Source organism: Doryrhamphus excisus, chromosome 8, assembly GCF_030265055.1.
Source record: "Doryrhamphus excisus isolate RoL2022-K1 chromosome 8, RoL_Dexc_1.0, whole genome shotgun sequence".
NCBI classification, from domain to species: domain Eukaryota; kingdom Metazoa; phylum Chordata; class Actinopteri; order Syngnathiformes; family Syngnathidae; genus Doryrhamphus; species Doryrhamphus excisus.
Window position 1 is genome coordinate 7,015,999 of NC_080473.1, and position 12,130 is coordinate 7,028,128.

At 45.8% G+C, this 12,130-nt stretch overlaps 1 protein-coding gene across 4 annotated transcripts in view; it reads right to left on the reverse strand.

The window, feature by feature from the left end:
- Positions 1 to 3,426: 3,426 nt before the first annotated feature.
- The window catches only part of lrfn1 (leucine rich repeat and fibronectin type III domain containing 1), a 183,411-nt gene continuing 174,707 nt past the window's right edge, over positions 3,427 to 12,130 (reverse strand). For all 4 annotated transcript variants that reach the window (XM_058079190.1, XM_058079188.1, XM_058079189.1 and 1 more), the window contains 2 exons: positions 9,586 to 10,981; positions 3,427 to 6,155 (listed from right to left, as the gene is read on the reverse strand). In XM_058079190.1, the coding sequence (XP_057935173.1) occupies positions 5,252 to 6,155; positions 9,586 to 10,961 (2,280 nt within the window). In that variant the 5' untranslated portion in view covers positions 10,962 to 10,981 and the 3' untranslated portion in view covers positions 3,427 to 5,251. The remainder of the gene's footprint in view (positions 6,156 to 9,585; positions 10,982 to 12,130) is intronic.

The window sequence follows — 12,130 nt, forward strand, 5'->3', positions numbered from 1 at the left end:
AGTTGGATCATAGTGAGGAACACCCAGTTCTTTGAGAAGACCTGGGATATCATGGCAGTAAACAAACTGTCTGTCTTCAGAAAAGAAGGTCACAAAAAGCTGGTCGCGCTTTCTGTAATATGACACTTTAACAGTGTGATCAACAAGATTTTTGCCTTGTAATCTTGATGCCAAAAGCTCAGCTGCTTTCTTTGAAAGACCTAAATCCCGAACTAAGTCATTCAGTTCAGTTTGGTGAAGAGGCTTGGGGACTGGGGGAGATTCAGTCTCTGAAGAACATTCCTCGGATTGTTCCCACTCAGTTTCTGGCAATTCATTGTCACAACTGTCTTCCTCGTTCGTATCATGTCCAATGTCTTTATCGTTTAATGAAGGCAAACCTTTGAAAACTGGAACAGGAATGGAATCTATGTATATAATCTCAAAACGCATAGATTTGGGTTACGTAAGTTCATATATTTAGACTATTTCATCTATCTCAAATTGCATGAAAACTAGAGCTTATGGAGAAAAACTAATTTCAGATTTGAAATCAGCACCTAAAAATCATTCAGAATCAGTTAAAAAATCCAATGCAACAGAAAGTTGAAAAAATATTGTTCCCCAGTGTTATTTTCCACACCCTTAGTAAACATGTGACGTGTGTCCATGTTGTGCAGCACTTTGTCCCCCATGTGGCTCCACACCCACTGTGATGGCACACTGCTACTTCATGTCTGAGGAGTAAAGGACACCACCAACAGGCCTGAACCTACACATTGAAGACACTGGACAGTAGCTCCAACCCCTGGAGCCATTGAGGGCTGATTGCCATGCAGAGGTCACTTCTCCACCCAGGGGCATATGGCACAATGGAGCACTGGTCAGGAGACGTGGGCGAGGAGTTGTCTGGCTTAAAGTCCATCAGTGCCTGCACGAAGGAAGAATGAGTTGCAAGCACAAGCGAAGCCCAGAGAGCGAACCCAAAGGCGAAGTGTTGTCTCTCCACAGATGAACGATGGCTTGTTTACGCCTTGGACATGCAAAAAGTTCAACGCGATTCAAACTGCTATTGACAGATGGCAGCAAGGTGCAAAAGGGGAAGTTAACAGGAGCAAGAAGACAAACATTTTAAAGCCAAGTGTGGAGGCTGCATGAATAAAAGTCTCTTTTGGAAGTGGGAGATCGAAACCGACTGGCAGTGAAATAAGTGGAGCCAAACCAAAATGGGACGAGAACGTTCTTCACCAGACAAAAACTGGCTGGTATCAACACTAACTGGCCGGTTCAATGTATGCTATATTTACCATGATATTCAATAAAAACAGAAGAAATAATACCAAATACTAAAATACAAAACCACATAAATAAAAGGCACCAAATGTTGAAATAAAAAAAGTGCTGCCATTTTTTTCATTGGCCCGCAGCACATTAAAAAATACAATTCAAGAAACCAAAACAGCTAAAATTGAAAAATCAGCAGTAAAAATTATGAGGAAAAAAGTAGCAACTTTAGGAGAATAACTTAATATTGTGAGAAAAAAGAAGGACATTAGCATCATAAAGTTGAAATATGAATATATACAAACAACAAATTAATTTTGGATACATTTTAGGAAAATTAGGTTGGGGAACAGTGAGAAAGTCAAAATATTATGGGAATGAAGTCATAAACACAAGTAGAAGATTCATTTGTTCATTTTCTACCGCTTATCCTCATGAGGGTCATGGAAGTGCTGGAGCCTATCCCAGCTGTCTTTGGGCGAGAGGCAGGTTCCACCCTGGACTGGTGGCCAAACCCGCGACCCACTGAAAACCGTGAGCTCTTGGGAATAAAAGACAAAACTATGAGATTTTAAGAAGCCAACAAGTAAAGTAAATGGTAAAATACATAAACAAAAGGGCACAAAATCTGGAAATGCGGTACCGTTTTCGGTCCCACGGATAAAAAGTTGAGCTGCACATTTTGAAGTGTCCGTTTTAAGAAAAGTACAACATAACATATGACCGGACCAGAAAAAGCTTTTTATTTACCCGAGTCACAAAACAATGCATTGGTGTCTGTCAAACGTTTGGAGCATTTCAAGAAATGCTGGCTCATTAACTGTATTAAAGAGCAGCCGTGTGGCAAACAACACTTTCTGCGAAGGTGCACCATTTTGCGCTATTGTATTTACTTTGCCGATGTAAAACCAGTGGCTGCCGAGCCGGACTTGAGGCACATGAAGGCACCGCCTGGCTGCAACCAGCAGAGGCGCTGTTGCTTCGGTTTGAACTAGTTTTTTGTCTGAAGAAGGCCAACCTGAACAAACAGGAGTTCAGAACAGTTCATGAAAATAAATAATGAAATGATGAGTCACGAGTTGATGAGTCAAACGCAAACACGTTGCAGCCGATTATGTCCACTCCACTAACGAGCGTCTCCAGAGAAGGTAAAAAGGGCAGCCCAATGTGAGCCCATGACTTTGGATTTAATGCATCTTAAAGCGCGTCCTCATTGGCCTCCTCAAACACATTACCATGCATTAAAGATTTAACAAGATCCTCAGCCCCTCCCCCGGGTCAAGGCACATTTCCGCAGCCTCCCCAAGTCGGAAGTGCTGATGAGACACAAAGCTCCACTTTATTGGGAAGCTCGGCTCGGCTGTCCTGCAAATGCCTCCTGCCTCCTGCAGCGCCTCCTCGGCTAAGCAGATTGGATGCTGTTCCCGATGAATAATGGCCCCAGATAGGAACGCAGACAGAATTATCTCCCCTACATGACAAACAGTCAGCGGCGCCTTTCCACACGGCGGCCATCAGTCGTTGGAGAGCATAAATCTCCAAAGGTGTCCCTGAGATGTTCATATGATTAGATACACCTGATCGGAGCTGGATCAAACAATCTGTCCTCACAAAGATCAACATAATGCTCATATTGTTCAGACAGAGTGAAAAATGGAAAAATTGGATATTTTGTAACGCAGCACAGAGTTGATCTATTTCAGCTTTGTCTTATACAGTATGTATCGGTATCGACGTTGTGTCTTTTCCAAGTATTTCAGATTTCTCCTTAAATTATCTTTGCAATTTCACTTCTTGTAATACCATGTAGGGATATCGGCTGATATTGGTATCTTATTTTATTTAATAAAAATGCTGTATTCTGTACAGTGTGCATTTCACCACAGGAGATGTCATCTTACACATTTCTGTATCGATATCGGCTGATATCGCTATCGGAAATTGAGATTTGGAAAATATCATCATATCGGTTTTCGGCATATATCGGATATTGGACATCCCTAATATTATGACTTAATTCCCATAATATTTTGATTCGCATACTGATGTTTGGCTTGAGCCCTTTATATTCCAAATCAAAACGATCCGCTGTGGCGACCCTGTAGTCAGGGAAAAAGCCGAAAGAACAAATTCCCATAATATTTTGAATTTATTCCCATACAATTATTACAAGTCATATTACTACTTTTTTCCCCCTTGAATATTTCAACTCTTCTAAAATGACATTATTTTTCTGAGAATATGTTGAGGTTATTTTGGCTTCATATTTTGACTTTATTGTCCTAACATTACAGCTAACGGATATTTTTTCTTATCTGCTGTTTCAAGTTTCTTCTGGTACGTAATTCTGGTAATTAGGATTTTACTCCCATTCATATTTTGACTTTATTCTCATAAGATGATAACTTTACTTTTTCTGAAACCTAATTAAAAAAAAAAACATGACTTTGTTTTTCATGATAGAAGAGAAGCCAGAGAGCCCTGCTTGCTGTCTGCCACCTAAATGGAGGCTCCACCTGATTGGCAATCAGACACACCTGGGTGCCACCACTCAGCAGAGAAAAAAAACACACACAAAAGCATCCCACACACTACAGGATGTAACAACAAGCCCAGCCACCCGAAGGAGAAAACTCATTTTGGCCGCTTGCATGCACGATCTTGTCCTTTTAGTTATGACCCAAAACTTATGACCATAAGTGAGGTTGTGTTAAATTATTATTTGTATATCATTTCAAAATGTGCTGCAGGCCAATAAAAAGTAGTTGTCGCATATGGCCCCCGGGCTGCACTTTGGACACCCCTGTATACTCTTGTGGTTTTATTGTGGTGCAGCATGCTGACTAGATCATATTTTTGCATGGAGCTAACTAGGCAGGCCTGAGTATGACACAGTGCTGCCCCCTGCGAGACACAATAATAATATTATTAATAACTCCGTGACCATGCCAATTAAAATCAAAGCAAACCAATAATTAGCGTCGTGTCCTGCCACGGCTTTGTCTCCCCCTAGCGGCGGCAATCGCCACCTCCATCTCGTTAGTCACCCTGGCTCATCCACTTAACATCCAGTTATCATGTCCCCCGTCGTTCCACATTCCCGCTCTCTGCTCAACGCTGCAGCTTTTCACACAAGTGCCATCTATATAAATAGTTCCCGCCGATTAAATATTCATCAGCTCAACTTTATGTGCCCCCCACCAGCCCCGCCGCCCTCCTTTTTGATGCAAGGGATCACCCACACACCATCCATGCATAAACGGGCCAGCATTAGACAGACAGAGGTGTGATGACACAGGTTTTTAATGTAAAAACTTGCAGCCAACACTCAAATGCTTTGTAAAAAGTCATGTGACATATGACTTCCTGTCTTTACATAGTTAGTACACATACACCAATGTTTGAATATACTTATATAGGACTTTTTTCTTGTCTTTTGCTCTAGACCAGCCAGATAATATGCAGTCATATCTGGAACAAGAGCGACGTAACGTCATCCAGTTCGATGGCATTGTTAGAAATCAGCACGTGTAAAATACTGCTCTTCTTTTTTCTCTTGAAATGATGACTGTATAGACTGGAGTTGATACAAGTCCTTGTATCTTCGTGTCTTCTGTGCACAAGTTTGTCAGAGAACCCAAAACATGATGGACATAACAAGACGCCTGGCTCTTTTCACTTGAAAAACTTTTTCTTTTTTTCTTTTATCTTTTTTTTTTTTTGAGAAAAACACGTAGAAACACCCCACGGCTGGGCGGGTCACAAAGACGCTAAAACAAACAAAAGGAAGCGACGGAGAGGCAGGTTTGTGACGACAGTGAGCAGCATCCTCTATTCCGAGAATTAAGGCACCGCTGCGTTAAAGAAGAAAGGACATGGCGGACATGAGGGGTCATGTGTGTTTCTTCTCGCGTGCTTCCTCCCAGCAGGCTCACAGAGAGTTTGGCGACTAAAATAAGTGCGCCGGACTTATTTTGACAGCGCGGTTCTACACCGTGCTCTCCAGCATCCACTCAGTGCTGCTAAATGTCACCCTGCGGTTGGCGAGGGGCGACGACTCGGTGTCCAGCTGGTTGGTGGAGCGGTGCCACCTCGTCCTCGCCCGCCGGGGGTAGCTGTGACTCTGAAATATGGAGTAGTCCCCCCCGTCGAAGGAGAATCTGTGCCGAGTTCGTGCCAGCTCGCTCGGGAGCAGCCCCACATTGGCTAGGGCCCCCTTTTTGTCTTTGAGACGCGGGGCTTCGGTGGGGCCTCCGTTGGGGCCGATGAGGCACAGCGACATGGTGGAGCCCGTGAGGCTGCTGTCGGTCTGCGTGTCCTCGAACGGCAGGGCAAAACGCGGTGCATCCAGGCTGGTCCTCCGCTTCATCTTGGTGGCTGCCGGCGGAGGCGGCTCCACCTCCAGGACAGCAGAGGGAGCTGTGGCGTCCTCCTTCTTGTCATTGTCCACCTTCAGCACCAGCGCCATGCACTCTTTCGGGAGCTGGGCCTCCTGCTGAGCCTCGTCTGAAGGCTGCTTGGAAGCCGAGCGATGGAGCCGCTGGTGGCTGCCGTTAACCGCTTGGGAGGGCGTGCTGGAGCCCGCCTTGGCTTTGCTGTCCTCGGGGCCGCTGTAGGCTTTGTAACGGATCATCAGGATGACGATGAAGACCAGCACCGACGCCACAATGATGCCGCCAATGATGATGATCATGGTGCCGCCCAGGAACTGGCTGTGCATGAAGCGGCACTGGCTGACCTCGCTGGCCGTGTGGAACTGGATGCACCCGACCACACGTGTGGCTGTCAGCGACGTGACGCCGTCGTCGTAGACCGCCAGCACGCACAGATCGTACTCGCGCCCCGCTGCCAGGTCGTTGATCAGGAAGTTCTTGCTGGTGGAGGGGATCATCCTGGAAGAGCAGAGATGAGGAGAATTCACAACTAATCGGATCTCTGCAAAACATCAGCAATCTTCATTTGGATCAGCAGGAAATTGGACACGTCCGTCACATGCCGTCATTATGTCATTAAGATTGGTGCATTGTACACGACAAGGACAATGTCGAAGAAATACACTCCTGATGAGCATTCATTCATTCATTCATTTTCTACCGCTTTTTCCTCACGAGGGTCGCGGGGGTGCTGGAGCCTATCCCAGCTGTCTTCGGGCGAGAGGCGGGGTACACCCTGGACTGGTTGCCAGCCAATCACAGGGCACATATAGACAAACCATTCACACTCACATTCATACCTATGGACAATTTGAAGTCGCCAATTAACCTAGCATGTTTTTGGAATGTGGGAGGAAACCGGAGTACCCGGAGAAAACCCACGCATGCACGGGGAGAACATGCAAACTCCATCTCTGTGTGGAGTTTGCCGAGGGTGGAATTGAACCCTGGTCTCCTAGCTGTGAGGTCTGCGTGCTAACCACTCGACCACCGTGCCGCCCCCTGATCAGCATCACGAAGATAATTTACATGTTGGGTCTTAAGGAGGTTCTAAGTTGAGCTTAAAAAGAAGAATTGGGAGTCAAAAGCATTTCCGAGGAAGCAATCTATTGCTGGGAAGCAGTGAAGCATCGAGGCTTCATCAGCTGATGGAAGGTTTAAGACCTTAAGGTCGGACAGACTGAGGCAGTCATTTCAAACGTCTTCAAAGATCCCAAGGTTTATAAAAAATAGAAAAAGTCAAGTGGCAGACCCAATAAAATGCCACCAGTCCAGAGCCAGAGGATCCCATTGGCTGTCTACCAGGACATGGGACCATAAAGGTTGTTACTGGTGCTGACTCCGGTCCAATAACCATCAAACACCATCTGGGAGAAGGCTTTTAAGAAGACAAATCGTCCTGAACACCACAAAATGGCCCGCTTGGAATTTGGACGAGAGAACACCAAATGTGGGACATTGAAGGGTGGAAAAAAGTTTTATCTCTGATGAGAAAAACCTTGATGGCCCTGATGGCTTTCAAGGTCCACATGGCACAGACGAGGGGGCGCCATCATAATCCGTCAATGGAATAATGAAGCTTCAGGTTGTGCGGGGGCGTCAAACTGCAACTTTATCCTAAAGTCACCATGTAAGAGTCACATTTTTCACAATTCCGCAATTACTAAGAAAAGAAGTGAAACATTGAATTATCTTCAATATTTCATCTTCCATCCATCCACTTCTATGCCACACCAGGGTGGGGGCATGCTGGAGCCTATCCCAGCTGTCTTGGGGAGAGGCGGGATACACCCTGGACTGGTGGCCAGCCAATCCCAGGGCACATATAGACAAACAACCATTCACACTCACATTCATACCTATGGACAATTTGAAGTGGCCAAATTGAGAGAGATGTTTTCCAAGTGTGCAGGATGGGGGGGGTGGGGGGGCACGGCTTCAGGTCAAATGTCGGCAGGCGTATGCGACTGTAAAGAGTTTGGGAACCACTGCCCTGCTGGATTTATTAATTATTTCCACTGCTTATCATAAGTGTTATTGTCCTGTATGGCTTGCGAAGCACTCAGGCTTGAGGGTGCCTACAGCCACAACAGGCCGTGCTGATATTTTTTTAACTGCTGCTACTCAGCAATATTGAATAGAGGCGTTCAGGGGCGTATTCATCTTCAAACGATTATTTGTTTGTATAGCAGTTCCAACCGAATGGTGGAAGTCTTGGCCTGAATATAATTAGGAACACTTCTGCCTCCAAGGTGGACTTTCATGCTCATGGTTTGTAGGTATTTTTTAGCACCTAAAGACAAAAACAATACTCAACTTAATGCTGTGGACTGGATGAGAAAATTATACAGGAGAACAAGTCATTAAATCTGAAGAAATCTCAAAGTCGGCACCACTTAATGAATACACTGCATGAGTACACGAACCCTGGAAAACGTCCCAGTCTCCTCCATCCTGTGGAATCACGTCTTTATCTTTAAAAGAGCGTTTTAAGAACTCCTGCATATGCTGCTCTACTTGTTACAAGAATTCACTGATTAGGCAGCACAGTTTAGTATTTATTTGGATGGATATCATTCATTTAAATATTAATAATTTATATTAATAATATTATATGGAGTGGAGTTTGCATGTTCTCCCCGTGCATGTGTGGGTTTTCTGCGGGTACTCCGGTTTCCTCCCCCATTCCAAAAACATGCTAGGTTAATTGGCGACTCCAAATTGTTCATAGGTATGAATGTGAGTGTGAATGGTTGTTTGTCTATATGTGCCCTGTGATTGGCTGGCCACCAGTCCAGGGTGTACCCCGCCCCTCGCCTGAAGACAGCTCGGATAGGCTCCAGCACCCCCGCGACCCTTGTGAGGAAAAGCGGTAGAAAATGAATGAATGAATGAATATTTTATGTGACATTACATTATGTATAAGATAATAATTTGGAACTGATATTTTCCAAAAATAGACGATACGCCTTCTGTGTGCACCGAGTTCCAAAATCTGCACTTGACTTGATTGACTGTCAGACCATTTCCCTGACACAGGGACGTAATACATCATAAATAATAAATAACTACGTAATAAACCAATCAGAGCTCAATACATAACACATACAGTATAATGTAAACTTTAATTTTAGATTCAGATTAGAATTAAGCAAAACCTTTTTTGACCTAGGCTACATTGCAAGGTCAGCTGTCACCACTTTATAATACCTTTCATACGCGCATGCATCAGTCAAAATAATCATAATTGACATCATTTAATCAGTTGAGGGATTGTTGGCGCATTGTCTTCCAATGATTAGATTACATATGCTTTTCGTAAAAGGGATTAGGACCAGGGGCTACAGATGAAAAATTACCTTTTGACTCATTCTGGCATATTGACAGATGTTTATTAACCCGCACTGTCATTGTAAATAAATGGGGGACAAAATAATGCTAAAATAATTCAATCACAACGGGTAGTACACGATGCGTCTTTCAGCGCTGCAACCGAGCCTTTAATTAGTGGAGCACATGTAATCACGCCGTGTTGCAACAGCCTAATGAAGACTTAACGCCATTAGCTAAGTGCATGTCGTGAGATAGGCCGGTCCTTGTCTTGTTATTTATTGTGCTTTAACGACGCTGAAAAGACCGTCTACGCCGTCACACTGCTGCAGTCCATAAACACACTCAGCAAACTGCGACCATGCTAGTTGTTAAACGGAACGCCATTTACCTGAAGTCAAGTCAGCATTGGTGGATTTTAATGTATGGAAAAATATTCCTTCTGTGTATTCCCTTGATGAAAATCTACGTAATTACTCGGCGGGATTAGTCGTTACGCGACGGTGTCACGCGGCAGATGGTGACTCGTGTCTCTGTCCGCCAAGCTCCAACGACTCACCTGTACACCAGCGTGTCGTCAGCCGTGCTGTTGTACTGGATCTGGTACATCCGGATGCCGGGGATGTGGCGCTCGGACGGCCATCGGATGACGGCCGAGGAGGAGGTGAGCTCGGAGACCACTACTCGCCTGTCCTGCTTGTCGTAGCCCTTGGTGTCATTTCCCGACTTGGAGGAGGTGGTGATGTCCGAGAGGCCCGGGTCTTCCCGCATGTGGCCCGTGTTGTTAACAAACAAGGGTAAGGGGATCATGTTGATCTCCACGGCGGCCGTGGCGATGCCTGCGGCGTTGGATGCCACGCAGTTGAACGCCCCGCTGTCCTTCAGGGTGGTGATAAGAATATCAAGGGTGCCATTTTCATACAGGATGGTGCGGGAGTTATTGTGAACCAGCTTCCCGTCCGGTGAGCGCCAGTGGATCTCCGGGTCAGGATCGCCCACCGCTTTGCATTTAAGCGTGACCCCCTGTCCTTCCATCACATAGGGCTTTGTGGAGAGGTGTTTGGTGATCAACGGCGGCTCACAGATGAACTCCTCCTCTTGTATGGACCAGAAGTACTTATCCATGAGATGTTCCGGTGAGGCGCAGGTCTCCAGATCATCTTCTCTGGTGAGCCTGCGGAGCCACAGCAGCTCACAGTTACAGTGAAGCGGGTTTCCTCCGAAGCTGACTGCCAGGGTGGAGGGGCTGGAGCCCTTGGCGTCGGACAGAACCTGAGCGTGCTGGAACAAGCTGTCAGGGGGCAGCTTCTGCAGCCTGTTGGAGGTCATGTCCAGGCGGACCAGCTTGGTGAGAAGGGTAAAGGTGCCGGTGACGATGTGGTCGATAAGGTTGTGGTCCAGGGTGAGAGTGTTAATATTGGTCATCCGGGCAATGGCTTCCCAGGGTAGGCTGCGCAGGTTGTTGTTGGACAGATCCAAGTCCTCGATGGTGGACACAAACTCGTCAAAAGAGCTGGGAGCCACTTGGTGGATCTGGTTGTTCCCGAGAATGAGGTGCCGCAGATTGTTCAGACCTTTGAAATGGTCAGACTTGATAATGCTGAGGCGGTTCCCGTCCATGTGCAGAGCCCGGAGCGAGCGCAGGCCTAAGAAGGCGTGGGGCGTGATCTGGCTGATGGTGTTGCGGGACAACGTGAGATGAACCAAACTGGTCATGTTGAAAAAGTCCTTCCTGCGGATGACCGTGATGAAGTTGTCAGTGAGGCGCAGCTCCACCGTCTTGCGGTCGATGGTGGGCGGTACGAACAGGAGGCCAGCCTTGGCGCAGAGGAGCGTCAGCGTTGGTGACAGATGCTGGCAGATGCAGCGGCCCGGACAACTGTAGCCCTTCACCAAGGCGGCACAGAGCAGCACACACAGAACCAGCCGCTCCATTGTTGATCGGGTCCCCAGTCCTGTAGACCAGACAGACGAAAAAGCATCTTTGAATAAATAAATAGCTGACATTGCCAGCAATGTATCGATCCCAAAAATGGAACAGAGCTTTTCTGAAATTATGAAAGGTCGTTGAGTTATATCTGTGTAGCCTTTTAAGGCAAACGATAGGATGCTTTTGGGCCATGTGGGCTGAAGCGTATCATTTATTGGCTGATCACACAGCACCTCCCTCAGGGCAAACATCTTCATCATACAACCTGCTTTCCAAGAAAAGAATAAAGGTCGCTGGTCTGCAGCGCTCAAGAAATTTTGATGACCTTTTAATGCTCCCTGCTCTGTGATGCGTCTGAAATGCTCTGCTAAATTGGACAGGAACCTGTGGTGCAGCAAAAAAAAAAAACAAAAAACAAACCCACAGCCAAAAAATGTTTTATCGGCTGATTTTTTTGGAGGACGTTCTGATGCTCTGATTTCTATTTAGAGTTATCGATTTTAGTCTGGAGGAGAACACGCCTGTGGTGACAGGCGTAAAATGCGATCCTTGGCGGAAGCAAACACAGGAAGCCCCAGTGGCAGACGAGCGTCGATGTTGTTGCCAGAGATTTCACCCGCCTTGGCATCCATCTTGACGGCAAGCGCCTAAAGCTTCACTGAAGATGAGGAGAGCCCGTTAACATCAATCAAATAAGGAGATGGAAAGTGACTTTTCATTTGTGGGCCAGGGAAAGGACTTTAACGTGGCTTCTTCCTTTCACTTTCGCTATATCTATACACAAACTGACCTTTGTTCCATTTCACGTCTGTACCTGAATGAATGGCCCACTGTCAACCATCACGTTAGGGCATTTGTTGCGGCTAATTTTAATCTGACTATGTCCATAATACATTGGGACGTTGGCCCTGCTCTAAGTGGGGCCCCTGACGAGGTTTTATACATGGCACCCTCCATTGGTGATTGACACACGCTTACAAAAGGAAACTAATGGCATTATTTTTACTTTTGTCTTCGATTTGAGTCACCCAATTTTATATGCTAAACAAATTACCAATTCAAAAGGAATCTGGATAAATAAGTCACTTAATAGCAATAATAGCAATACATTATAATGCAACAATCAACATCATCAATTTCAATAACCACACACTATGTGTATATACCCACACAA